A 24,786-nucleotide genomic window follows, 5' to 3' on the forward strand; every position below is an offset into this window, starting at 1 on the left:
ATTTATATTAATTTTATCTTTTATTTAAAAATTATAAAAATTGTAATGATTTGATAAAGAAATTAAAAAATAAAAAATACTTTATATTTAAGTAATATTATAAGAAAATTATAATTTTTTTAAGATTTTTCATTGAATGGTGTTACTCTGCCGCCTGAGTAGCACCGCTCCTTCATATTGTTAGTCACTTTTTTTTCATTTTTTCACATTTTTTTAATATTTTTAAAAAATAAAAAATATATCAATATATTTAAAATCACTTCTTTAATTATTAAATAAAAATAAAATAAAATTACTCAACGGTACACTATAGCAGACAAGTATGGGCAACATGGTATCTTTTCTCTTTATCAAAATACCTCGACTGATGTTTGGTGCAAATATTTAAATTTCTCATTTTATGATTTATCCGATATTGAAAGAAAACCCCGTCTCATGAAAAGAGTAAAACTCCACTCTTTTTACTCTTTTTTTTTTTGAAAAAAAAAAAAATTTACTCATCATTCTAAACACATTATATATATTTTATTTTATTTTTTAGATTTTATTCTATTTTATTTTTATTTACTAATTAAATTATTCTATTTATTATTTATACATCATATATTTATTATAAAAATAATAATTCTACATACAACCGTAAAATACGTACACGTCTCGTAATCATTTTGAAAAGAGTAGAATTTACTATTAAAAAATTAATTTTTTTATGTGAGTCTCATATTTTATTTATTTTTTTCAGAACGATTGCACGACGTTTGTATAATTTACAGCTGTAAATATCTTTTCTCTATAAAAAAAATTAAAAAAAGTGTGATAATGTGTGAGATAAAAATAATTTTTTTTAAAAGATATTACTAGGGTGCTGCCAGCGTTTGAATGTTAAATTGAGTTGAGTTGAGATGATAAAATATTATTAGAATATTATTTTTTAATATTATTATTATTTTGAGATTTGAAAAAATTGAATTATTTATTATATTTTATGTTGAGATTTAAAAAAATTATAATAATGAGTTGAAATGAGTTTAAGTCCCAAACGAAACCTTAATCGCTAGACGTGCCCTCTAGATTAAATTTTTTTTTTTTTTTATATTTAATATAATATATTAATAATTATTTTTTTTAATTATTAAAAAAAATTAAAGAACGGTCTTACTCAGCCACCATTTCATTTGACCGTTAGCCATTTTGACATTTACTTTTTTTTCTCATTTTTAATATTTTTTAACATATTAAATATTTACAAAATAAATATATCAATACATTAAAAATTATTTTTTTAATTTTTAAGTAAAAAAAAAATTAAAAAAATACTCAAACGAGTAGGAAAATGAGAGGGTAAACAAATATTTTCCAAAATTAAATATATGAGCGATAAACGAAGAGGCATGTAATCATTTTCCTATCTAAAAAGAGGTGCTGGTACGTATCTTCGCAGCCCAACATAGTTGCGGCTTTGACTGACTGACGCCTCTCAACTCTCGCATCTTTTTTTATTTGTAATTTTTTGGCGGTCGATTTGAGAGCACCTCATTTCTTCTGAGAAGCCCCCAACGAACGTGGCACGCAACCAATCAACCTCACCTCACACGCGATTCCCACCATCAATGTCCCTCCCACCATAGCCGAAACCCCGCCGACGCGCCGGCTTAACTGCCTGTCAGCTTCAAACACGTCACCGTCATTGCACCCGCCCAAAACATCCGTACTCTCCACCACGTGAAATTTCCCACTTGGAGAAAGCTGATTGGGTGAAAGACCACATCATAGAAAAACAGCACGAGGGTGAGAGAGAGAGAGAGAGAGAGAAGGATCAGTACCTCGATTCGCGGATCCCAGACGACACCACAGCCTAGGACCCACCAAAAGCGGCCGCCGCGCCTCTACCTTCGAGATCTGTTTCACACGTGGACCGTTGCTGTCTCCACAACAAAATTTTAATTAAAAACAAAACCCCGATAAAGAAAGAGAGAGTCGGTCTCAACCTTTTCAACATCAGCCCAAACATGTTTGCGTCTTCTCACTTCTGTCCCCCGCATTTTCTTCGCTCTTTCTTTTTTCCCCCAATTCTTTAAACATTATTTTAAGGGATACCCAAGATACGAATCATGAATTTATGATAATTTACTTAAAGCAATATTTGGGTAAATTTATTTATTCGCAGCTTTTTGCCGGCGGCTTAGTACTTGAATGAATAAAAAAATATATAAAATGGGTAAGTTTGTGATTATGCGGTTTTATAGGGGTAGTTGTGGCGCAAACATTTGGTAATCAATGTCAAGACAATCTCATGAATGGGTAAAGTTAATAGGAAGATTGGGTGGTCACGAATCATCCGTTCACTTGACAATATGTACTCAGAAAAAATGACCAATTAAATTAAATACGAGTTATGTTAATCGTTCATGGACTTACACTATTTGATTTGTCATGCTATTAAATGTCTAGCGCGTACCCGTAGACTTATGCACCTACGGGGCTTTTACCACATTGCATTTAATTATAATATTCTGAATAGTAAACTTAGTTACCTTCAATTTTTGAGCAGATAATTGTTAATAAATATTTTAAAAGAAAAATTATTATAAGTCTTCTATACTACACATTATCTGAATGATATAATTTAATTTTAAATTTTAAAAATTAAATTGTCAGTAAATGATACAAACTATAGAAATCTTAAAATAACGACGTTTCTTTTTTAAAAATGAAACACAATTACTGTCCGGACTCCTTTTAGGACCAAACTGTTGTTTGGTTTTCTTTCGTCTTATTAACTCTTCGTTTATTTTTTTAGATAAGATAAAATGAAATAAAATATTATTAAAAAATATATTTTTTTTAAAAAATTTTTAAAAAATTTATTTATTATATTTTATATAAAAAAAATTTAAAAATTATAATAATTAGATATAAATCGAGACGTTAACTTACAAAGAAGGCACGAAAGAAAATGCTTGATGTCGCATCATGCGCGTAACTTTTACTTAAAAAAATATTTTTAAAATTCTTTGCTTATCATATTTACACTATTCTTAATTATTTATTTATTATTTTATTCTGATTAAATTCAAATAATTATTTTATTTATTATTCATAAACCAGATAAAAAAATTAATTAAAATTTTGTTAACTGTAACTTATAAAAATAAAAAATTCTTATAACGATTCCGTATATCAAATTACATATCAATATTTACATGTAAAATATCTGTTTAAAAAAAAATTAAATACGAAAATAATTTTTATAAGAAATGAACTTTTTCCTTTTTTTTTTTTTTTCAAAATTTTCTTTTTTTTTTCAATAAAAAAAGTACGCAATTTGGTGCGCTCGTTTGCTTTTAAAAAAAAAAAAATCAAACTGTAAACCATAACAGAAGAAAAGCAAAATAGAAAAGAAAACCATAAATAATCGGACGGCGGAGCTTCCACGTGATGACCACCCGAATCCCGACATGTAGCTCCTCGTCAACACGGACTTTAGTCCAACCGGGGCCCGCACGTAGAGCCGCCCTCTTCTCGTCAATTAAATAACCCAGCGGTTTCGCCGTCGGTGCCTCCACTATTAATAACGAGATATGTGGGAAATATTTTATCCAACACAAAAACAAACGACCGAGTCGTCTTGGGCCCACCTGTTGCCTTATCATCCGATAGATTAAATGTGCCTCGTGATTGACGCCCCCGAAGACAAACCCAGACGTGAGTCACGAGGGTCTTCTCTGAGAGAGGCAGCGCCCCCACCCCAGCGACCCCACCCCACACCCCAAATGCGTCTCTCAATCCCGCTCCGTCCGTGCGTTGTGTTTCACAGCTTTTACATATTAATTTTTTTAAAAATTAAACCCAATTTAGTGAGAGTTTCCGTACGTGTTGTGGGCTCCTCTTGTGACGCAAGCAGCTAGACTTTTTCCTAATCGTAAACACCCCATCAAAAACTACACGTTTGCGCAAGAGAGCTTATGCAGAGTCACAAATCTTCGTTCTTGCGCAACCACAACCAATCTAACGTGGAAACCAAAAACAGTAAAAAGTAAAAACCGTGTTTGGGCGGAAGGAAAATGAGCGAAACAAAATATGTCGTTTTTTTTTTAAATTTCCTTCTCTCTCGAAAGACTTATATTTTAACGATTGTTTGGGTGTTGGGAAACAAGAATGTTGGGTCACCAGTTGAAAGTGCGTTCCGTTAGAATTGCCAAACGAGGGAAACGGAGAGAGATAATGGGGCAAGAAAATTTTTGACTTTTAACTTTCTTTTCAAAGGTTGCAACATACAATACGTACTAGCAATAATGGCTGAACAACAGTGAGAAGCCTAGATAGATATCTCAGTTGCAAAAATAAGAGAGAGCTTGGTTATCCATGTACAAAGACGGGGCAGTCATCATCGGTGAATTAAACAAGTCAGCTAGCTTTCTCCAAACTTACGAGATCCACTTCTATCTCGATCTGAACCCAATACAAAGGTAAGAAACTGAGAAATAAACTCGGATACTGACTCTAACGTCCGGAAAACTCGGATCTTCGCCTGCGATCAGGTAGAATTTTAAGAAATCAGGCAACCTCCGGTGGAGGGAGATTGAGGTCAAGGTCTAGCAGCCTTTGGGTTGAAGGCTGGTGGAAATCGACGACGGATGATGAATCGGAGTCGCTGTGGGCCCCACTGCCAACGGTTTGGAGGAAATCCGTCTCCGCTCGATCGAACCTGCACAAATCGCGGTGGTTCCCGCTCATATTCGCGAACGCGTTGAAAAAGTAGATCGGGCGCACAGCTGTGACCACGGGAAACGCGACCGTAGGGCCGACCGGGTACTGAGCAGAGCCTCCCAGAGTGAGATCGAGTGGCGGGGGCGGCGTGGAAGAGGAGTCGACAGTGCTGCTCTGGCTGGGGCTGCGGGTGGTGGAATTGTTGTTAAGTGATGTGAGGTCGGAGCAGGTGTTGGGAAAGTTGGTCTTGGCCTTGACGCCCCTAAACTCGCGGGCGGCGGCGTCATAGGCACGCGCAGCCTCCTCGGCGGTGTCGAAGGTGCCAAGCCAGACGCGGGTCTTCTTGCCCGGGTCACGGATCTCGGCGGCGTACCGTCCCCATGGCCGCTTTCTCACGCCCCTGAACCGGATCTCCTTCGAGTCCGAGTCCTGGTAAACGATATCTGATCCGTTTCTCGGAGCCATTATTTCCGTTGGGGGTAAGTTAGGTATGTAGGTGAATAATGAAAATTTGGAAAAGGCAGAGGTTGTCGGAGACAATCGATGCTTGATAAAAGAGAGGGTGCAGGGGGGATTTTATAGAGAGGAGGGGTGCAAAGGCAAAGGGGCATAAGAGAGATTAAAAGCTACGCTCCTTTTCGGGCGCTTGTTGTGTACAGTCTAAGCAGGACGTGGCTTCTCTACCACGATCCACTTTGCCAACTTGTGTCAACGTTCTCATGTTTTTGCCATTTCAATAAATATTTTATTTAGGTTAAAATATTTTATTTTTATGCTATTTTCTGCCAATAAATATTTAAAAAAAACGATTTTTTTTAAATGAGTGTTATAGTCACGGGTCATAAAAAAATTTCATAAAAATAAATTTATAAATTAAAATAATTTTATATGATATGTTATATTTATTTTACAATAAAATTAAGATAAATATTTGGCCATCGAGAGATGATACCGAGATATTTTCTAGATTTAATTTTTTTACTTAATAATTAAGAATTAATCTTCAATGATATTATGATTTTTTTTAAAATTTTTAAAGATATAAAAACACCTAAAAAAAAATTCAAACAATAAAACATTGAAATGGCCTTGCGGAAGGATTCCTTGATGGAAATCCATGGTAATTATAGTGCTATCTTAAAAATAATTTTACAATTTAATATAGCACGATAAATTACATCAATTTTTAAATTTAATTTTATAAAATTTCTTTGTACCCAAATTGTTTCTCTTTTTTTCTTGTTATCTTATCATGATTTTAACTTTTTAAATAATATTTGATTTCAAAGTTAATAAATAATATCGCCTCAGATAAAAATATTGGCTAACTCTCTCTTATAACTTTAAATATATTATATGTTATTATATTTATATTTTATCCATCGTCTATCTAAAACTTAGAAAAATTATATTTATAACTTGACGTGGATAATACACTTAATAGAATGTTTACATGACATAATTTAATTTAATTTAAAAGAAAATTTTTAAAATTTTAATATTATAAATCAAATAATATCATTAAAATGATGTTGATGATATGTTCTATACATCAACTTTAGACTTTGATAATATAATTGTAATGAAATTTTTCCCAGTTCACAAAACTCACTGGACCTCGACCCAATACCCGACCTAGGGGTCAACATGACCATACTCGGAGCAAGGTGTCAATCAGGGAAATGATTCAAGTGACTGACAGGACAAATCAGCCTAACATCGTTCGGCCACGTTCTAAACCTGAGAACTTGCATGGAACGCATTGGAAAATGCGGAGGATCCTTGATCCACTAGCATGAGAATATATACGGCTCACAAGAGATAAAAGTAAGGCTTGAAAACTACGCCACGTTAATGGCACTACTACCGAGCTACACACAATATTGATGCTGTCGTCGCAAAACCACACCTCATTAAAGGATTTTGACAGCAGACATAGTAAAAAGGACACGAACTCTGTGAAGACAAACACGATCTGCACCTCTCCAGACCCATAGTATAAATAGCAATCCCTAGGTATAAGAAATTTTTCTGATCTCTAAACTTTTTCACTTATTTACAAACTTCTAATAAAATTTACTAATTTTGGCATCGGAGATTTCCTGGTCCCAAGGCCACATTTTTTTAGTTGTCTTCTCCTGTATCTTTCACAGATCTATTTCTAAAGACCTGAGTTATCGGAGCCTGGCAAAAAAAACATGCGAAACGCAATATTAACAATAATAACACTAAATTTATGATACCCTTACCGCATTAGAATTATAATCTTTTATGATTAGAAATTTATGATACCTTTACTGTATTAGAATTATAACGTTAAAATAAAAGTTGTCCTCTTCCTGTCATACAATGAGTTCGATAACATAATTTTTCTTTCAACTCCTGTAGTCGAATATTCAGTTATGTTGATGGAAATTAAGATGGCAGCATCCTTAATGCCGTTTGGATGGTAAGTTGAGATGTGATATATTAAGATAAAATTAAAAGTTAAATATTATTTTTTTAATATAATTATTACTTCAAAATCTTAAAAAATTAAATTATTTATTATATTTTATGTAAAAATTTAATAAAACTGTAATAATAAAATGAAATGAAATAAAACTCTTTCACTGTCTAAACAGACTTAGCCGTTATATTTGTTGGTTCATATGAAACGGCAACTTTTGGTGACGACAGATTTGCTTTATATAAACATATATATATATATATATACACACACTTATAACTAAGGGTTCAACATGTCATGTACATTTGCCCAGATGCAGGAATAGAAAAATTCTTCCTAAACGTAAAACTTTCATGTGAAAGCAAATAATAATAGAAAAGAAAAACACAACAATTGTATTAAAAGAACTGCATATCGGGGAAATTGGGAATATAACAAGTTGTCTCCTACGAGAATAGTAGATTAGAGTTTTGTTACTCATCATCTCTATACATTAAATATTACACTTTTTATTATTTTATTTTATTAATTTTATTCTTCTTAAACTAATTGAATTATTCTACTTATTATCTATATACCACACATTTAATAAGAAAAAAAAATAATAAAAAAAGTAATGTGTAGAGATGATAAATAGAATTTGTCAATAAATTGTTGTTGTACAAAAGCCTGATCTACGACAACGTTCACTGCTAAATCAACAGCTTCCTTGTCTCCTTCTGCAATCTTTGCTATCACCTATTCTATTATTGGATCAATTGTCTTAAACGTTTTTCTTGTTTTAATGGTGTCAAAGTTAAAAAAGTGAGAGTTTAACATTACCTTGATCGTTGTAAAATGAGAAAATGGTAAATTTTCATGTATTAATCGTAAAAAGAAACAAAAATTATCATGCAGGAAAAGAATATGTATGACTTGGCTTTTTCCTAATCTGTATCTCCATTATAGTACAATGTATTTCACTAAAACTTTTTAATTGCTCTGTTCTGCCGAGCACAAAAATATATGTTTTCTGGATGTTCTGTTTCTTCTTTTGAGGTAATTAAGATTAGATAAACTATCCAAAAAAAATGAAAGGGGAGGGAGAAAAGGATATTTGGAAACATAATAAAACATGTAGTACTAAACTAATGAGACATATTATAGATAGTTGAAATTAATTCTGAAATGGAATCAACTAATTCTCCATTGATGAACAACTTTGTGAACTTAATCATTGAGTTATTCACCAAAGAGCTGGCTGAGCTATAATCAGAATTATAAATTTAAAATTTATTCGATGATAATAAATAGAGAATATAAACAAACCAGCTCAGGTCTATCCTAATCCAAGTTAAGGGAGGAAATTATCACAAAACATATCTCATAAATCAATCGTGTAAAATTATGATTCCCAAAAAGAGTTAGTACAAGGTATCGGAACATGCAGGCTATTCCCCATTGATGAAGATGGACAAAATTCCTAGAATATATCCTAATATCAAGAGCTTCTTGACAGTTGCTTATCAATTTGCTGCATACCCAAATGCGTGTTGGACATAAATATACAATCTTTATATTTATGAAAAAGAACCTACAAAGTTTCCATAGCTAGAAGAATCAAATTTAAATGTTTATAGGCAGTTCCCAATTCTATTTTGCTCCACGAGGTCAATGAGTAAATGTACAAAGTGACAATTCTTTTTTTTTGTACCACATCGAGCAAAAGCTAAAGATTCAAATATTCAACCTCCTAAGCATACAATTTCTAGTGGATCAAACAAACTGTTACTTTCCATTATATTTAGGGGTATAACTGGTCCGGTTTTGATCAAAATTTGAGACCGAACTAGTATACATTGATTTTAAATTTGCAAGAACCGATAGTGCACCGATTACCCTCCTAAACCGGTACTTTCAGTTTTACTAGTTCCGGTTCATTTTTTATTGTTAATATATATTAAATCTGTAATATCTTATACTTATATATTAATATATATATATAAATATTAGTAATACACTAATACTACTAGTATATAGTAATACTACTGGTATAGTACTATTACTACATGTTAGTGATAATATAATAATTAATATATCAATGTATATTAGTATTATTAATATATCTACCAAAATAAATATGTTGATAATTTATTAAATCATAAAATGTAATTAATATATATTTTATATTTAAAACATATGATCAAATAAATGTTTATGTTTAAGATTCAAATCTTATGTTATAAATTATAATATAACATTATTTCATATATAATTACAATTTATAAAAATTATATATAATATTACAAATTAATTAAAAATATATAAATATGCGAACCGGTCCAATCCTAGAAAACATAAAAATGGAGACCGGACCCGTTATGACCAGTTTTTAAAATGGAGGAATCGGTCTCAAACCTAATCGGTCCAAAACCGGACCAAACCAACCGGTCCGAGCCAGTTTTTCGGTTCTCCAATTTATTTTTATAGTCCTAATTATACTATTCAACAAAAACGCACATCAGAACTTGAACCTCGAATCAACATATAGATAAAAGAAATAAAATTTCTTCAAAACCAAGATTAATTACAAAGCAAAATAATTAAGCGATTATCTAACGGAACACAGAAAAAGCCCTTACAATGTAAGAGAGAGCGATGTAAATCACGCGAGTCATGTGAAATTCGATGTTTTGACTAACCAGTCTCAAATTAACCTAAGTTTACATATTTTCAACACTCGTTGAAAATAATAAACTCCAAGACCCAAACAAAAGACCTAAACTTCTCCTTATTGGCTTCACTACCTGTAACTGCTACCTTATATTTTTCGTTCTATTGCAGCCTAGCCCAACCCCCTTCTGAGAAGGCTCGTTGACTCCAACTTCAGAGGCCAAAATTTTGTTACTCACCTTCGAACACAACTTGCTCCAACATTTCAATCCATTGAGTTCACATAACATAGGAGAGAGAGGGATGATTTGCAACAAAATACCTGACGGGACAAGTGCAAACTATCGAAGAACACAAACTGGGTGTAATAAGGGATTTGAGATTGAGCCGTGCGAATGATTCTGGAGGCCTTCGAAGGGTTTTTTTTTTTTTTTTGGGGGATTCTATCCTCAACCTAGAAATTGCTCTTGAAACAGATGACTAGCTCCACTATCCCTCGAAAAGGTCAAGAATCTCTAAATTCAGAACACGCTGAACGAAAAACAAAGACTTGCTGTTCGAATGGATGGCCAACCTCAAATCTGTAGACAAATACTATGGCGGGGAAGAAAGCTGCTCCGAGGGATAAAACCGTTAAATGAGAAATATAGAGGGAAAAAATTGGAAAACAAACCAATAAATACAATTACTTTTCGGATAGACACTTATATATACATAGAAGATAGGAAAATGATAAGATTACTACCTCTTATTATTTATTTACTACTCTTTTTGTATTTGATTTTTTTTTAATTTTTTATTTTACTTAATGTTTAAGGAAGTGACTAGTAGTAAGTTTATATATTTTTTAATTTTTTTAATGATTAAGAATGTTAAAAAAATACTTAAAATAAAATGACAAAAAAATAAAAACATTATAAGTAGTAAATGGATCAGTGTTTTAAATTTCGTACCGTACTGGTCGGTACGGCCGAAATTTTTCGTTTCGGCCGTCCGGCTGGTACAGGTACTATATCTGTTCTGTACCGGCCAAATACCGGCCGGTACCGGCCGATATTTCGGCCTGTGTTTTTTTTTTTTTTTTTTTCGTTTTTTCAAACTACAAGCTTATTTTTTAACCTCCAATTCAGACTAGACTATTTATAATTTATATATATATGTATTTGTATATAATTTATTTATATATAGACTATTATTTTGAAATATAATTTTTATATATATTTATATATATAATTTATTTATAGATCGACTATCCTGAAACGTTATCTCGAAACGTTATCTCGAAACGATACCGGTATCAAAATATTTCGTTCCAGTACCTTGACCGGTACGGTATTCAAAACTTTAAAATGGATAGTAGATAGATAGTAAGCCTATGACTACTGTAGAAGATATATCAAACTGACATATTTGTTGGCATGCTCCAACTCCTCGCCGCGTGAGATGGGCAAGTGTGGGCATCTAGAACTTTATCAAATTGTTGCTCGAATTTCAAAATGCCCCAATTTTTGTTCATTTTTATTTTCATGTTATGAGGATAAAAACTTATATTTTAGGGCTCTTGCCTCGAAATTTGTATTTAGTAAACCTTATTTTAATTAATTTTCATGTTTTATGAAACTATATTTTAGTATCTTGCCTCGAGACTTGTATTTAGATAGAATATGTAATATTTCATTGTTATATATACTAATTTCAATATGCTAAATAAACAAGTTTAAAAGGATATGAAATTAGATAGAAAAATATGAATTCTTTTTTTTTTTTTTGACCAAGAAAAATATGAATTGCATGAGGGTCTCGGTTGAATTATTAGTGTTTAGTGGGATGGGCCGGGCTAGCTTTTCATTCTATGTTTGAAAGCTCGAAGAAGAGGGCTTGGGCTCAACAATGTCTTCAACCTTGTAAAGTGGTACTGCATGGAATCCAACCTCTTACGTTATTATTTTCTCAAATAAGAAAAATTCTATTAATTATTTTTATATCAAACACTATGTCTATACATAATTTTTTATTTTTTATTTTTAATAATGTATAAATTATGAATAAAAAAATTCAATTAATTTAAGACGTTGCGGTTCCCCTTTTGGTGCCCCTACGTTTGCCCCAATGTGGCCTTGCGGCACGTCGCCCAATATTAAGATTCATTTAAATTTATAGATAAGATAAAATGAGTTAAGATAATTTATAAATAATAATAAAATTTTTAAATAATAATAAATAATAATAAGATATCTTCCGATCCAAATCGGGCCTAAAAATAAAAAACTTATTTTATCACGAAAAACTTTATTAAACAGCTCTACATTATATAATACTTACTAAAAAAAAAAAAATGCATTTCACTAACTACTTCCTCAGCATTCTCGAGAGTGAAATTGTGGTTTTCCTTCCTAAAAACTAAACCAACCGACGTCCCTGTTAACTTTGGCTCTCACTCTTGTTAAGTATTATATTCATCATATTTATTTTTAAATTTTGATAAAAATTACATGTTTTTCATATATCTAAAATTTATTTATCCATAATTTCATAGTGAACTAGCTATTGAATTCATCAAAATAATAATATAATATTATTTTTTTAATAATAATATTTTTTTTCATATTTTATAATTATACTAATCATATATTAATTAATAATTTAATTTGATTCTTATATTATTATTATAAGATGGTTGAAGATTAAATCTGAATAAAAAAGATTACTGGAGATTAAAAATGAATAAAAAATAAATTTGATGAGTGAACAATAACTTTTTAAATTTGAAAAAATATATCTATTTATTATAACTCAAAGTTTCACACTTATCTATTTGACTAATTCAATACAACTCTCTTTTAATGAAATTTATTATATTTTATATTTGACTAAACTTTTGATCAATTCAATATTAATGCTATACCAAATCAACGCCAAAGGATTTCCTTCCCAATCTTCTTCATTTGTTTGGACTTCAAAACCCTCTTCATCTCTCTCTCGTACGCACTGCACCCCATTTTCTCGGATATTGACTCGAGCATTTGGTGTCTACGATTCACAATCTCTCTCCATTTTGTTCAGGGAACAAAATGGAGAGAGATTCTGTCTCTGTCGGTATCGTGTACCTCGTCTTCTCTCGTGTGTTTTATTTTCCTACTCGAGTCTCTGCACTAGTGGTATTATTGCTGATTTTAATTTAGAAAGGGACGGAAATTCAGGTTTTTTTTTTCTTTTTTTTTTTTCAGATTTTTCTGACATTAACTCGCCCCCTTATATTAAGATCATCTCTGTTGGCTGATGTGCCTACCACGTGGCAAGGCCAATGGGGCAAACGGAGGGGGCACCAAAAGGGCATCCCATTTTCCAGTAAATAATACGCAACGCAGTCAAATGGTCACTGCTTTAAACCTCTAAAAACCCTGTAAAATCAAAATCCCCATCTCCTTTGATCCTCTCTTCGACTTGTATCGACCCCTAAGGTATTCTCTCTCTCTCTCTCTCGCGCGCGCGTTTGTGTGTGTTTAACTTATTGATCTGTGAGGATGGTGTGGAACAATTGAAAATGAATGGGTTATCCCACATTATGATTCATATTAATACTTTCTTGATATTCTCTATGTAAGCTTCTCTGGGATTTGGGTATGTTCTTTGGTGGCTTAATTTCGTGTACCTTGTAAATTCAACTCATTTATTGAATTTCATCGCTTTTTTGAAGTTGGGTTTGTGTTAGTCTCAGTTTTGGAAGAATTTGCTCTAGGAATTATGTGATCTCGTGCTATTGGTTTCGAGTATCTGCTGCTGATAACACCGAATATTATTTTCTTTTTTCTTTCTTCCTATGAAGACTGATAATTATTTGGTTGTCGAGAACGCCGTTTTTCGTTTATGGTAAAATTTAAGAATAATCTGAGTAGTGAATACTGGGAAAATGTACGAAAATAAAGAACCAGAAGATTTTATACTGAGGCGAAATAATTTATAGCTTTTTTGTTATTCCTTGAAACAAACTATGCAGCGAGTGGCAATCTTAGAAATAATTAGAATCACTTCCATGCTTCTTTTCCCCATTGAGACTAGGCCAGATTCACTCTGCAGCCATCCTAACACTTCCACCCTCTTTCGTGATAAAGTAAGATTGCTTTATTTTTACTGCGTGTGGCATGGGTTAGTGTTTGAAGGTTCATGTTATCAACCCACTAGGTAAAACTTACCCTTGAAAATTAGCTTACAAGGGAAGAGTGCCTAGGGGCTTATAAACTATTAACCAATCTCATACTTAGTCGATGTGGGATCGTAACAGTTGAGGATGATTTACCTTCAAGGAGCGAACTTCTCCTTATATATTTATGGTTTGCATGATGTAACTATCTGCAACTGGCCTGCCTTCTGAACTGGGCTCATCTTGCAACCTTCAAGTCTTACTACATTGGTACAGCATTAAGTTTGGCTGATGCATATCTTTGTGAGCTACTTCATTGGTATGAGCTATTAGAATTCAGGCCAATTGTACTGGGAAAGGAATTAATTCTGTTACTTAGACAACAAATTCTTAAGTCATGAATTTGATTAAGATTCTGTTACTTCACAATTCTTTGATTGTAAAGAATCTGGTTTAGTTTAGTAGCCTGTTAGATCGGTAATGATGTTTATTATTTAATGCTTCTATACTCAAAAGCAGTTTAATGGGTTTTGACAGCAACATATGGGAACCAGGGGAGTTATTAGTGATAAGTGGTCTATGAGGGTTCTGTGGCTCTGTGCAATTGGAAGTGCAGTGGGTATGCATTCCTAACCGTTTTTTGTTTTATGAAACTAATCTGATCTGACAATCCCCAACCCTTTTTTGTCATAGTTTTCTATCAATGAATCTTATATGATTGCCTAATCGATTGCCTCAATGATCTTTTATTTTTCCCTCCTTTTTGGTGGTGGTGCTCACTACTTGTTTAGGCCTATATATGGTTGCTGTAGAAAGACAAACGCAGAACAGGAACCGGATGTTGGCTGAGAATTTGAAGGCAATGGAGGGTGAAGGCAGCGACGAGCATGCTTAAATACAGGCATGTAACATGATAGAAAGTTTGTAAAATCTTTTTAAAGTGCTTTCCCAGGTTTCCAGATTGGGCCATCTGTTTATGCACAATGTTTCTTCTTTCCCTTTTTCTCCCTTCTCATGGCATCAAATTTTCCAAACTGGTCGGCAGGCCTCTCATTGATAATTATTTACTTTCTTTTTAAGTTTAGACCATAAATTTATCCCATGCCAACTGTGATTTATACACATTATGTTCCTTGAGGGATCGCCATTAGGTTTATAATGGCAAATTGAATGAGTTTACTGGATTTGCCATTTCCCATGTTATTTGTGTAGTTTTCTCGTCAGAAGCGGATGATGCATGGCTTTTATATATATATATATATATATATATTCCTTAAAAGAACAATCCCTAGTACTCATCTGGAGGCCTCCACTTACCGCTGATGGACTGAGACATTGTGGTAGAAGGGATCTTAACCACTAGCGGAAATTAGGGTCTTGGAGACTGTTCTGCTCCGAGTTACTGAAATCCTCCAGCTGCGTGCATTTGCTACCAAACCCATACCAAGTTGCCAACCATGTCAATATAGATATTCTCCATGTCAATGTAGAAATCCTCCAGATGTAAGGGCATGGGACTATCTTCCCAACATTGAGCCCATGAAGGTGAAAAAGATTAAAAAAAAAAAAAAATGAAAGAGAGAGAAAAACTAAAGTGCCACCAAGGAAGATCTGAGACACCAGCCTGAGACTATAACGGGCGCCAGATCAATTTCATGACCAAGACAAATCTCAACATGTAATTCTCATACTCGACACGTTGGTTTCAACTCAATTCTCTGAAAAATATTTGTATGGTCCAATGTAATTTTTTACGAAGCTTCGTATTTCTAAAGGTTTTGAAGTAGCAAGATCTTCCTCCCCGCCGATGCCAGCTTAAACTGGTATACGATCCCTATTATTGGCTTCACTTAAATACAATATTGAAAGGCATTCAAACAAGGCTGAACTTCGAGGTTTAGATCGTTCAAGGTCATAAAAAATACTCGTATCTGAGGAGGCCCCTAATTTTCAAGAGATGCATGTGGCAATACACAGTAATTGATCAGATGGCTCAAGGAGATCCATAATTTGTTTGCTTTGGATCTATGTGGGATTATCAGCCGAAAATGTTACGTTTTATGCAACAGCGCTACTCTTTCCTTGTAAGTTTGTGTTTCAAACCACCCTTAGTTTGTTCTGCTATGAAAGGGATGTTGCCTTGGGTCAAAAGGCCGAGAAACTAGAACCTGACATGATCATTATGCGAGTTTACATTCTTTGAGTTTCCCGAATTTGTTAAATCAAAATCTTGTATGTTGACATCCACTATGATACAGCTTATATCTTGCAATGTTCTATGAGCTTCTACTATGGGAGGAAGATTACTATAGGGAAGGATCTACACATCTGAAATCCAAATAAAGCCTAAACTCACACATGATATTGTTTGCTTCTCTTTTCTTCATCGGTCATTGATAATTGCTTCATTATCTTCGGGTTGGCAGAGAATAAGATCTTGGAATACCTTCTGTCCTGGAAGACAATGTAACCGACGAAGAAACTGAAGCAGAGGATTGAAGGAGGGGTGCACCCACTCTGCTTGAGGTTTCATTAGCAACTGTAGAGAGGTTGGTTGCACTTGCAGGAGTTGGTTGCATCTCGATCTCAGTGAATGCACCAGTGGTGGTTTCAAGGGCATCGTCAAGCAACTCGTGATCTTCCTCGATTGACATTGCCATGCTTGTATCCGTGTGTACTGTGGAGTTATCGGTGAAAATACCAAGCCTTCTCCTCCTTGCTTTGTTTCTCCATACGTGGACAGTCTCTCTTATCCCTTGAGGAATTAACGCTGCCTTATAGTTTGTTCCCATCTGAAATTGAAAAATAAAAGTCTAATACTTTTAGGAATGTTAATAGATGAAATTTCAAGGCATGAAACATCTGTATTAATATGATGTATATCCTCACTCGATGCATCTTTAGTAAGTAGAATACCACAATCTTGCCACACACAGCATATCTTAAGCAATAATAGAGAGCAGAACCAGGCACACCCGCGGTCCTACGCATAACCGGTTGTTGGGGATTTACTGCATTATTATATTTGGACTCGAAAAATTCAAAAGTTAGTCAAAGTGGACCCATCAAGTTTGAATGAAGCTTGATACAAGAAGTGTTTCATCTCATCTCATCTTATCATTACAACTTTTCTAATTTTTCACACAAAATATAATAAACAATTCAAAATTTTCAAATCACAAAACAATAATAATATTAAAAAATAGTGTTCTGATAATATTTTATTCAACTTTCATCTCATCTCAACTCACTATCTAAACGGCACCTAGTCACAAATACAGACCACATAGCCAGGTTAGATTTGGGGGTTAAAGCATGGCAAACGTATTTATCTTGTTGTCGTAAGTTCTACTGACCTACAAAAAGAAGTCTGTCAATTTTTATTGACCATCAGAACAAGCATTTCTCACAGATAGCAGTTCCTATCAAGTAATCTCAATTTTTCTAAAAATGACATTAGCGATCATACTTATGCCACAAGAGAGTACTACTAAATAGGTGGTTTCATGCCTTGCTATATTTAAAATCTTACGTTTACACATAATAGAATACCTGAGTAACCAGTGCATACAGAGGCAAGGTGCTGTAGCTGCACAAAAACTGTCCAGCAAACCTACAGGATAATGACAGTTAAAAAAAAAGGCCCCATGATGCTACGTATCCAAAACAAGGACATCATTTAAAAGTTTGCCTACCCCAAAGCCAGCCTTATATACACGAGCAAATGATTCCCAATAAAGCAAGAATTATACCCAAATTGCCACTGTAATTATATCAATAAAATAGTTAAGTTGGCATACACAGATCTTCCATCCTAGCAAAGTAAAATAAAGGAAGCACTATCTTTTTTCTTCTTCTGTATCTTTTGAGGTTATGATCTTGTAACCACTTAATGCTTTCCATAATTTAAACAGATTTCTCAAAGTTCCATCATTTGCTCAACTAATCTCTGTCAAATGAAGAACAGCAAAAACAGGAGAGAGAGAGAGAGAGAGAGAGAGAGAGAGAGAGTAGAAGTAAATTTCCAAGACAATATGAGATGATCAGTTTTGAGTTGAAAAGTCATCTCCAGCACCCCAATTAAAATGCCAAACTAGTCAAGGAACAAAAGAGAGTACCCAGAACCAAAAGAATGAAGCCAATTCAAATGCATTCTGCAAAGAGTTAAAACAAAGAACATGCAAATCAGTTTTGCTTTACCAATTGAAAGTCAGTCCATAGAAATTTAAGAAAGAACAAGAAAACAGATTTGCAACTATCTGCAGATGCATCATGCTTTTTCCAACCTGGAACAGAATAAAATGGATCAAGGATAACAATAGTTCCGGCTTCTTAAACCAGAAAAGATCATCTCGAGGCCTTAGCTTTGCTCCTGTGAAGAATCCAGTTATACCTGCATTCTCTAATGCCAAGGTTGCAATAACATGCTGCAGCTTTGTGCCCACCAGAAGAACAAGCTGCACACAAACATGTAGAACCAGATGACAAGCCATTTACATGAGCGGAACTTAGAGCTATGTTATGTTGACTTTTCATGCTTTTTTTCATTTGCAAATACACATCTATTATACCACCTTAGAACGTACACACTTATTCAATTAGCCCAGAAGTAACTGTGAAAGCTACAAATAAAAAATAATAAAAAAAAGAACTTACAGCAATAGGAATGATTGCTATCCAGAAATAGAGATTAGACCCTGTATCAAGAATCATAAACAAATGATCACAAGTTTAGAGAGTTCAGAATGATAGGTATCATAAAATCAGACTACAATATATTGATGGGAAAGAAAGCTAGATGAGAAGTACAAGGCAATAAGCTATATTGGACATTGAGAGTTTCTACAGAAAGAACCACTTGAAGGGGGATGAAAAAAGTAAATAAATGAAGATAATGGGACCAGAGTATGTTCAATTCAACACAATTAAACTTTTCCTTCATATACCCGAAACAGGCATAAAACAACTATTTGTGCCTCATTTTCTGTAATAAACAGTACCGTTTACATCAAACAGCATGAAAGCAACAACGAATCCCCAAAGTGGACCGCTGCAAGACATTAAACAAACAGGTAAATTAGAGGTCAATTTCAGAAGGGAAAATTCCGCAAAGAGAAGAATCAATTCAGAGAACCAATCATACAAAATAATATTAAACCAGCAGCAAAAAACTAGTTAAGACAAACATGACTGAAGGTCCCAGAGACAAGTATTCCCCAGTGCCCCCAACCTCCTCGTCCTAGACTAAACATAAAAATTCCTGATGCACATCACACACACACACACATATAATGCTAAGTGAAAAATGGAAACTTAGGAGTATTCCCAAGTAACCCTGTTCCCTCATCCAGATGCGTTGTTAGGCATATAGAGATTCCTTCTGTGTAAACCCTTGGCGTGGACATCCACCTGCTTTCAGTGAGAGTTTAATGACAGTTCTTTACAAAATTTTAGCCTTAAATTGATTTCATTCAAGGAATTTGTAATCACAGTAAGCTTTTGAGATAAAGAAGAAAGTACAATAGTTTGTCTAAAAAATGAACCCATAAGGTAAGTAGATCTGATGAATGCCAATTCAGTAATCATGTCCAGGAAGTATAAAACCAACAAAAAGGAATGAACATTCTGATGCAATAACAATTCCAGCAATGATTCTTGGAACTCAAGGAGGAGATATGTGAGCAGAAACTAATGAAAACAACTTTTGACCATGACATGGCAGTAAAAGTAGTAGAGTTTGAATTATTTATTACCTCACACCAACTATCATTTGAAATTCTTCTTCCATTGAGCGAACCATATAGCCGTGAAAATCATATTTTTGTTTGAGATTATGGTTCTGCCATGAATAAGGAGAAACAGAAATAAATTTAATCAAGTAATAGGCATAATAGTGTTCCGAATATATCATCAGAAAACAACTTTTAAAATGCCAAATCCCTCACTAATTCAAATATCAAAAGTGGAGACATGAGAAGAAATCAGATATTAGAATGTTGCAAACATAACCCATGGAACTGCAAGAAAACAATAACAAATGAGAAATCCATAAGGGAGTTCCAAAGTGGAACCCAGGACAAGCTCAACATTGTTAAGACTTCCTAAAACCTGAAATAAATTGAATACTTCCTAAAACAATTCAAAAATGATATGCAGTCTGCTATGAACAGAAATGTCTGTTTAGCAGATTGTGATCGTAAGATCATCATTCAGAACCATCCCACCTGTCCATAAATAGATATCATCTTCCTCTTTATTATCATAAGTCTTAAATTAACTGTTTTTTTTCCAGTCAAATATTGACATTGCATAAGTTTGTCTTAGCATGACTTGATCTGTACACTTTTTTCCAGCACGACGGATCTCCAAGCTCAGTAGACAATATTAACAGTGACAAATGATATCTGGTAGCTTGAAGACATAATCTGTGGATGATGGTCTATAGGAGATTAAAAAAAAAAAACAGAACAAAAAACACAGACAAAAATCTGTACTACTGACTATAAAACCAGAGAATGCCAGACTGAAGTTATTATGTGAACCAGTGAGAGTACTGCATACCATGATGAAGCCCTCGCGGAGTGTAAGGTAATCAGCACGAACCACCGAATGTCCAAATTGCCGGAAGAAACATGTCTACAATATAAATGAACCATAAAGCTTAATATAAATTTTACACCAACTCAACAACCTCGAAGAACAATAAAAAAGAATGTTTTTTCAATGAGAAATATAAAATTGCTCTTAAAGTTGAGAGAGAGGAGAAAGAAAGTATACATGAACTGACATCACTAAAAAGCAGTAGAAGAAACTGAAAACTGAAACTTTGAGGAATGAACCCACAAATCTCAAGCAATTACTGCCCTTACAACTGCATCATGACAATGTTGCCCATTCCAGTACTTAAATTACAACTCAAATTTTTTCCCCTTTTGAAACACATCTCAGACTTTCAAATTCCACCGATATGTTCAAAGAGCTCCTTAAATTCACTTCCACTGACCCTCTGACTAGATCCCTCTTGCATTGATTATTTAAAAGAAGGAAAAAGACAATATGTAGCTAAAGTACCCAAATCAAACACACTATAAGTGAGTTTAATTTTCTTTCTTTATGCTGTTTTATCAATTATATATTACTAGTCCATAGTCTAGAGTTTTCTTTGTTTTTTCAGGCACACTATTATATTAAGCAGACAGTACAATACAGGAAACTAAAGAAAGTTGTGTACCTACCACCCAGACAAGGAAACTATTCCTGACCAAAGGATTTGATGCGTGAAACTTGACAAATGCTGATTGCCTTTGCAGTGTCTGCTCTCTAGTGATTTCTATTACACAATAGATATATTAACAATTCAAAATGCAAATTATCGAAGAAAAAAAATGACAGAAACCATAAAATGGTGATACTTATTCACATCAACTAATATATATGATTACCAATTATAAGCATGCTGAAGAATATAAATGATCACTCAAAAACCAGTAGATTACTTTGAAAACTGTGCCTGCATGTTAAGAATAGTTCCCATTCTTTGGAGGTTGACTGAGAGTCAAAAAGATGCATAATGTACTAGTTACCAAGTAAAAGGCTTTAACCAAAATGTGGGAGCCACTAAAGATGATTGGTGTTCAATTGTACTCACTACCACTTTAGAGCTTACCAGTTAATGAACCGTGCCGGTCCATGTGAGCCTCAATCTCCCATACCCTCCAACTATGAATCTGGTAAAATTGTTACAATGTCATACGAAATACCAATACAACAAAGACGTATTCTATTTTCATTGCTTTCAACTAAACAACTCTGCATATCAAGAGAATGAGTACGATTCAGAGAAAGATGAATGCAAAGTCATTCAATAATGTAGCATTCCCAAAAGTTTTTTTGAAGACTATTTATAATTTTTATATACACAGTATGGGGAGGGGGGGGGGGGTGGGGGCATATAAAACACTTATTTTGACATATACAAAGTCAATATAATAGGTCCTTTAGAACCTAAGGCAGTGCCAAGAGATACAACTGGTAAAAAACTATGAAGGTATGTTCTGTCAACTGTACTAACTAGGACCTATATGGTACTTGATCAGTCCATGTTACTGAACTTTGTTAGCATTCATTTCTGCTTGGACAGGTGGTTTATTCTGGTGATAAGATCTGTTTGGTTCCTGTTCTTGTATAAATTTACAGTCTGGAATAATCAAAACTGAAATATCTAGTTCCGAACCAAAAGAAGCAACAAAAGATTCAAGATATTAATTACTTCATCCAGAGGTACTTGTTTCTCTGGCTGCAAGCAAACCATCTCAGTAGCACGGACATTGCTTTCATGGTTTCCATCGACATGTGCAACTTCTCCATTTTCTTTCATTGCTCTTTTGGGTGTTCACAACTTCTTAAACAGGGAAATTGGTACTCTCGCACTTCCTATATCTACTTGATAGAATTAATTGCCACAAAGAAGTACGCAACCTTTGATTAAGATGACCCAGTAGTACCTTGCCCATGTTGCCAGGTCTTGACCCATATTGACAATATAAAAACAAGAAGATTCGACATAAATATGAAATCATACCAAAACAAGACATCAATATTTCTCCAAGTTTTTGCATCTCCTAGAACAACTAAATTTAAAAGAAAATTACCAAGGAAATTCTCGGTTATGTTTAGTGTTAGTATACCACAGAATGTACAACCTTCACAATTGCCAGCAACATCGTTAAGCAGCTGTAAGATATGTGAGTTATTGCCATGACAAATATGAACCGGTGCAACTGCTCAAGACCTTGATACGACACAAATGGCTCGTGATCCTGTAGGACAGAAGAAATTCTGAATTACTTCAAGACTATTTGGAAAGTAACCAGTACTTATAAATTACAGAGATATTTATACATACATATATATATATATGCATATGACTGTATACAAGACAAAAGAAATCGTTACTTTATAATTTAAGAAATCACATGCCTTACTGCAGGTATTTTTTTCATTCAAGTCACTCAACATCCTCCTAAACGAGTGAGGTAGAACAGAAACCATCAAGAGATTACGGTGCTGGGATGACTTCCTTTTAAGCACTGATATGGTGCATGGAGCAAACTTGCTATCATAGAACTTCGACCGGATGCAGATATTGGATATCATGCTTGAGGAAGCCGTTAAAAGGAGAGAAATAAACCCAAGCAGCATCAACTCTGGTGATAGAAGTCCAGAAAATAGAAGTTCATATATCAGCACAAATGAACAAACATGTAACTAAGAGTCACTGATTACCAATACATAAGATGGTAATGCCAAATACCTTCTTTCATTTTCTCCACTGCTGCAAGCAAGGGTTTTCGGTTAGTTTTCTGCAACCACTGAAACAACAGAGAATCCATTTTTTTCATTAACCAATTCATTTTTTATACCATTCTTACCAAACAAAAGGATGAAAAGGTTAATATATGCTCAATGTTATCATTTTTTCATTAAAAAAGCTCTCTCAGTTAATACAAAAAAAAAAACAAAGAAAAAAAAAACATATTTGGATGGGCTCGAGTCGGCGAATTACACCGGCTCTATGAGCAATTTTAAAAAAAATATATTAAAATTGGTTAGGTCTTTTTCCGAATTCAAATTGAATTAGCTGAATTGATCCGAATTGTTATTTCAATTGTCATTTATGGATGCAAAGAGAAGTGTGTATATATATATATATATATATATTTATATATTTTACAAGGGAAAAAAAGGAAATGTACATAGAACAAAACTTTAATAAACAGGGCATGCTAGATTTAATAAGCAAAGAAAATACAGAATACTACTTACAGAGCTTAGTCGGTGGATTGATCGTTCCACGAGAAAAGAAATGGCAACAAAGATCGTCAACACAGTAGCAACAGACCACGTCGGAGTCAAGGCCAAAGACCTCATTTCTTGTGCTTTTTCCACCACTCTCAACTATTTTACCAGCAGACCTTAAACCTTTATCCCAAGTACTCCCCAGTAACTCCCATCCCGCACCAGTCCAGCAGAATTTTCATGTCCTTTGATCATAAACAGGACCCATATTACGAAGACAAATCAGAATCATTTCTTGATTCTAAGAAAACATACAAATATTATGTGATCCCTTATGACACCCTGTTTCACTCAAAAAAATATTTTTGGAATCAAACCTGCATCATTTCATTAATCAAACAGAGAGGTTTCAGGTGGCACTAACCAAAATATAAACAAACATATAAGGAGCCAATTCAAAAAAAGAAGCGTATCCCTTAATACTTATTCCCAAGCCAAAAAGAACATGCATCTTCGTCTCGGAATCAGATAAAGTTTCAAGAACCTCTCTAACCGGAAAGTGTCCCTGCTATTTAAATCAAAGACTCGGTTTTTCATTAAAGAAATACAAAATCTTTCTAGTACCTTCAACTGGAAAAAATGTCTACTTTAAGAGTAACCCCAATTTGAACTGCAGGTTTCTTGGTGAACTAGTAGTAGTTATAATCACTCTCTCTCTGGAAGTTGGTCTCTTTCTCGTTTAAAAGATTCCTCTAGACTAATATTTTTTTGCAGCTTCTCTTCTTACCAAAATGCCTGACTTTTATGATAAAAAAAAAAAATTGCCCGACTTTTTTTTCACCACAGAGACTTCGCTCATGTTCGACCCTTCGGAAAATACAGCACCCGCATTCAGCTCGAATTTACGTGAACTATGACAACCGATTTAGAACGAGACAGCTGGTCCCTCGTCAAATCCCATAATTTTCTTGCATGAATTTCTTCCTCGTACGCTTGGAGAACCGCCATTTGGTGCACTGTATTGTTACATTGCTGA

At 33.8% G+C, this 24,786-nt stretch overlaps 3 protein-coding genes across 4 annotated transcripts; 1 reads left to right on the plus strand and 2 right to left on the minus strand.

Moving 5' to 3' along the window:
- Window positions 1-4,246: 4,246 nt before the first annotated feature.
- On the minus strand, window positions 4,247-5,321 carry LOC121237402 (ethylene-responsive transcription factor 4-like). Its single transcript, XM_041134123.1, has one exon. The coding sequence runs from the start codon at window positions 5,173-5,175 to the stop codon at window positions 4,558-4,560; it is 618 nt and encodes a 205-aa protein (XP_040990057.1). The 5' UTR covers window positions 5,176-5,321; the 3' UTR covers window positions 4,247-4,557.
- A 7,740-nt stretch (window positions 5,322-13,061) lies between these two features.
- Window positions 13,062-15,136, plus strand: LOC121237403. The gene is made up of 3 exons (XM_041134124.1): window positions 13,062-13,272; window positions 14,490-14,571; window positions 14,744-15,136. Exons 2-3 carry the CDS (start codon window positions 14,496-14,498, stop codon window positions 14,845-14,847), a joined length of 180 nt encoding a protein of 59 aa, XP_040990058.1. The 5' UTR covers window positions 13,062-13,272; window positions 14,490-14,495; the 3' UTR covers window positions 14,848-15,136.
- Window positions 15,137-16,165: 1,029 nt separating this feature from the next.
- On the minus strand, window positions 16,166-24,545 carry LOC121237405 (MLO-like protein 11). 2 transcript variants are annotated; one of them, XM_041134127.1, is made up of 16 exons: window positions 24,375-24,545; window positions 23,778-23,995; window positions 23,266-23,323; window positions 22,932-23,158; window positions 22,655-22,771; window positions 21,619-21,679; window positions 21,188-21,282; window positions 20,514-20,588; window positions 19,706-19,791; window positions 18,953-19,002; window positions 18,609-18,649; window positions 18,239-18,409; window positions 18,071-18,106; window positions 17,648-17,715; window positions 17,505-17,565; window positions 16,166-16,744 (listed from the first exon to the last, which is right to left on the minus strand). In XM_041134127.1, exons 2-16 carry the CDS (start codon window positions 23,880-23,882, stop codon window positions 16,361-16,363), a joined length of 1,635 nt encoding a protein of 544 aa, XP_040990061.1. In that variant the 5' UTR covers window positions 23,883-23,995; window positions 24,375-24,545; the 3' UTR covers window positions 16,166-16,360. The 2 variants fall into 2 exon arrangements, with proteins under 2 accessions (XP_040990061.1, XP_040990060.1); XM_041134126.1 differs by having other exon boundaries at window positions 22,640-22,771.
- Between the last annotated feature and the right edge of the window lie 241 nt (window positions 24,546-24,786).

The sequence above is a fragment of the Juglans microcarpa x Juglans regia genome, chromosome 6S (genome assembly GCF_004785595.1).
Source record: "Juglans microcarpa x Juglans regia isolate MS1-56 chromosome 6S, Jm3101_v1.0, whole genome shotgun sequence".
NCBI classification, from domain to species: domain Eukaryota; kingdom Viridiplantae; phylum Streptophyta; class Magnoliopsida; order Fagales; family Juglandaceae; genus Juglans; species Juglans microcarpa x Juglans regia.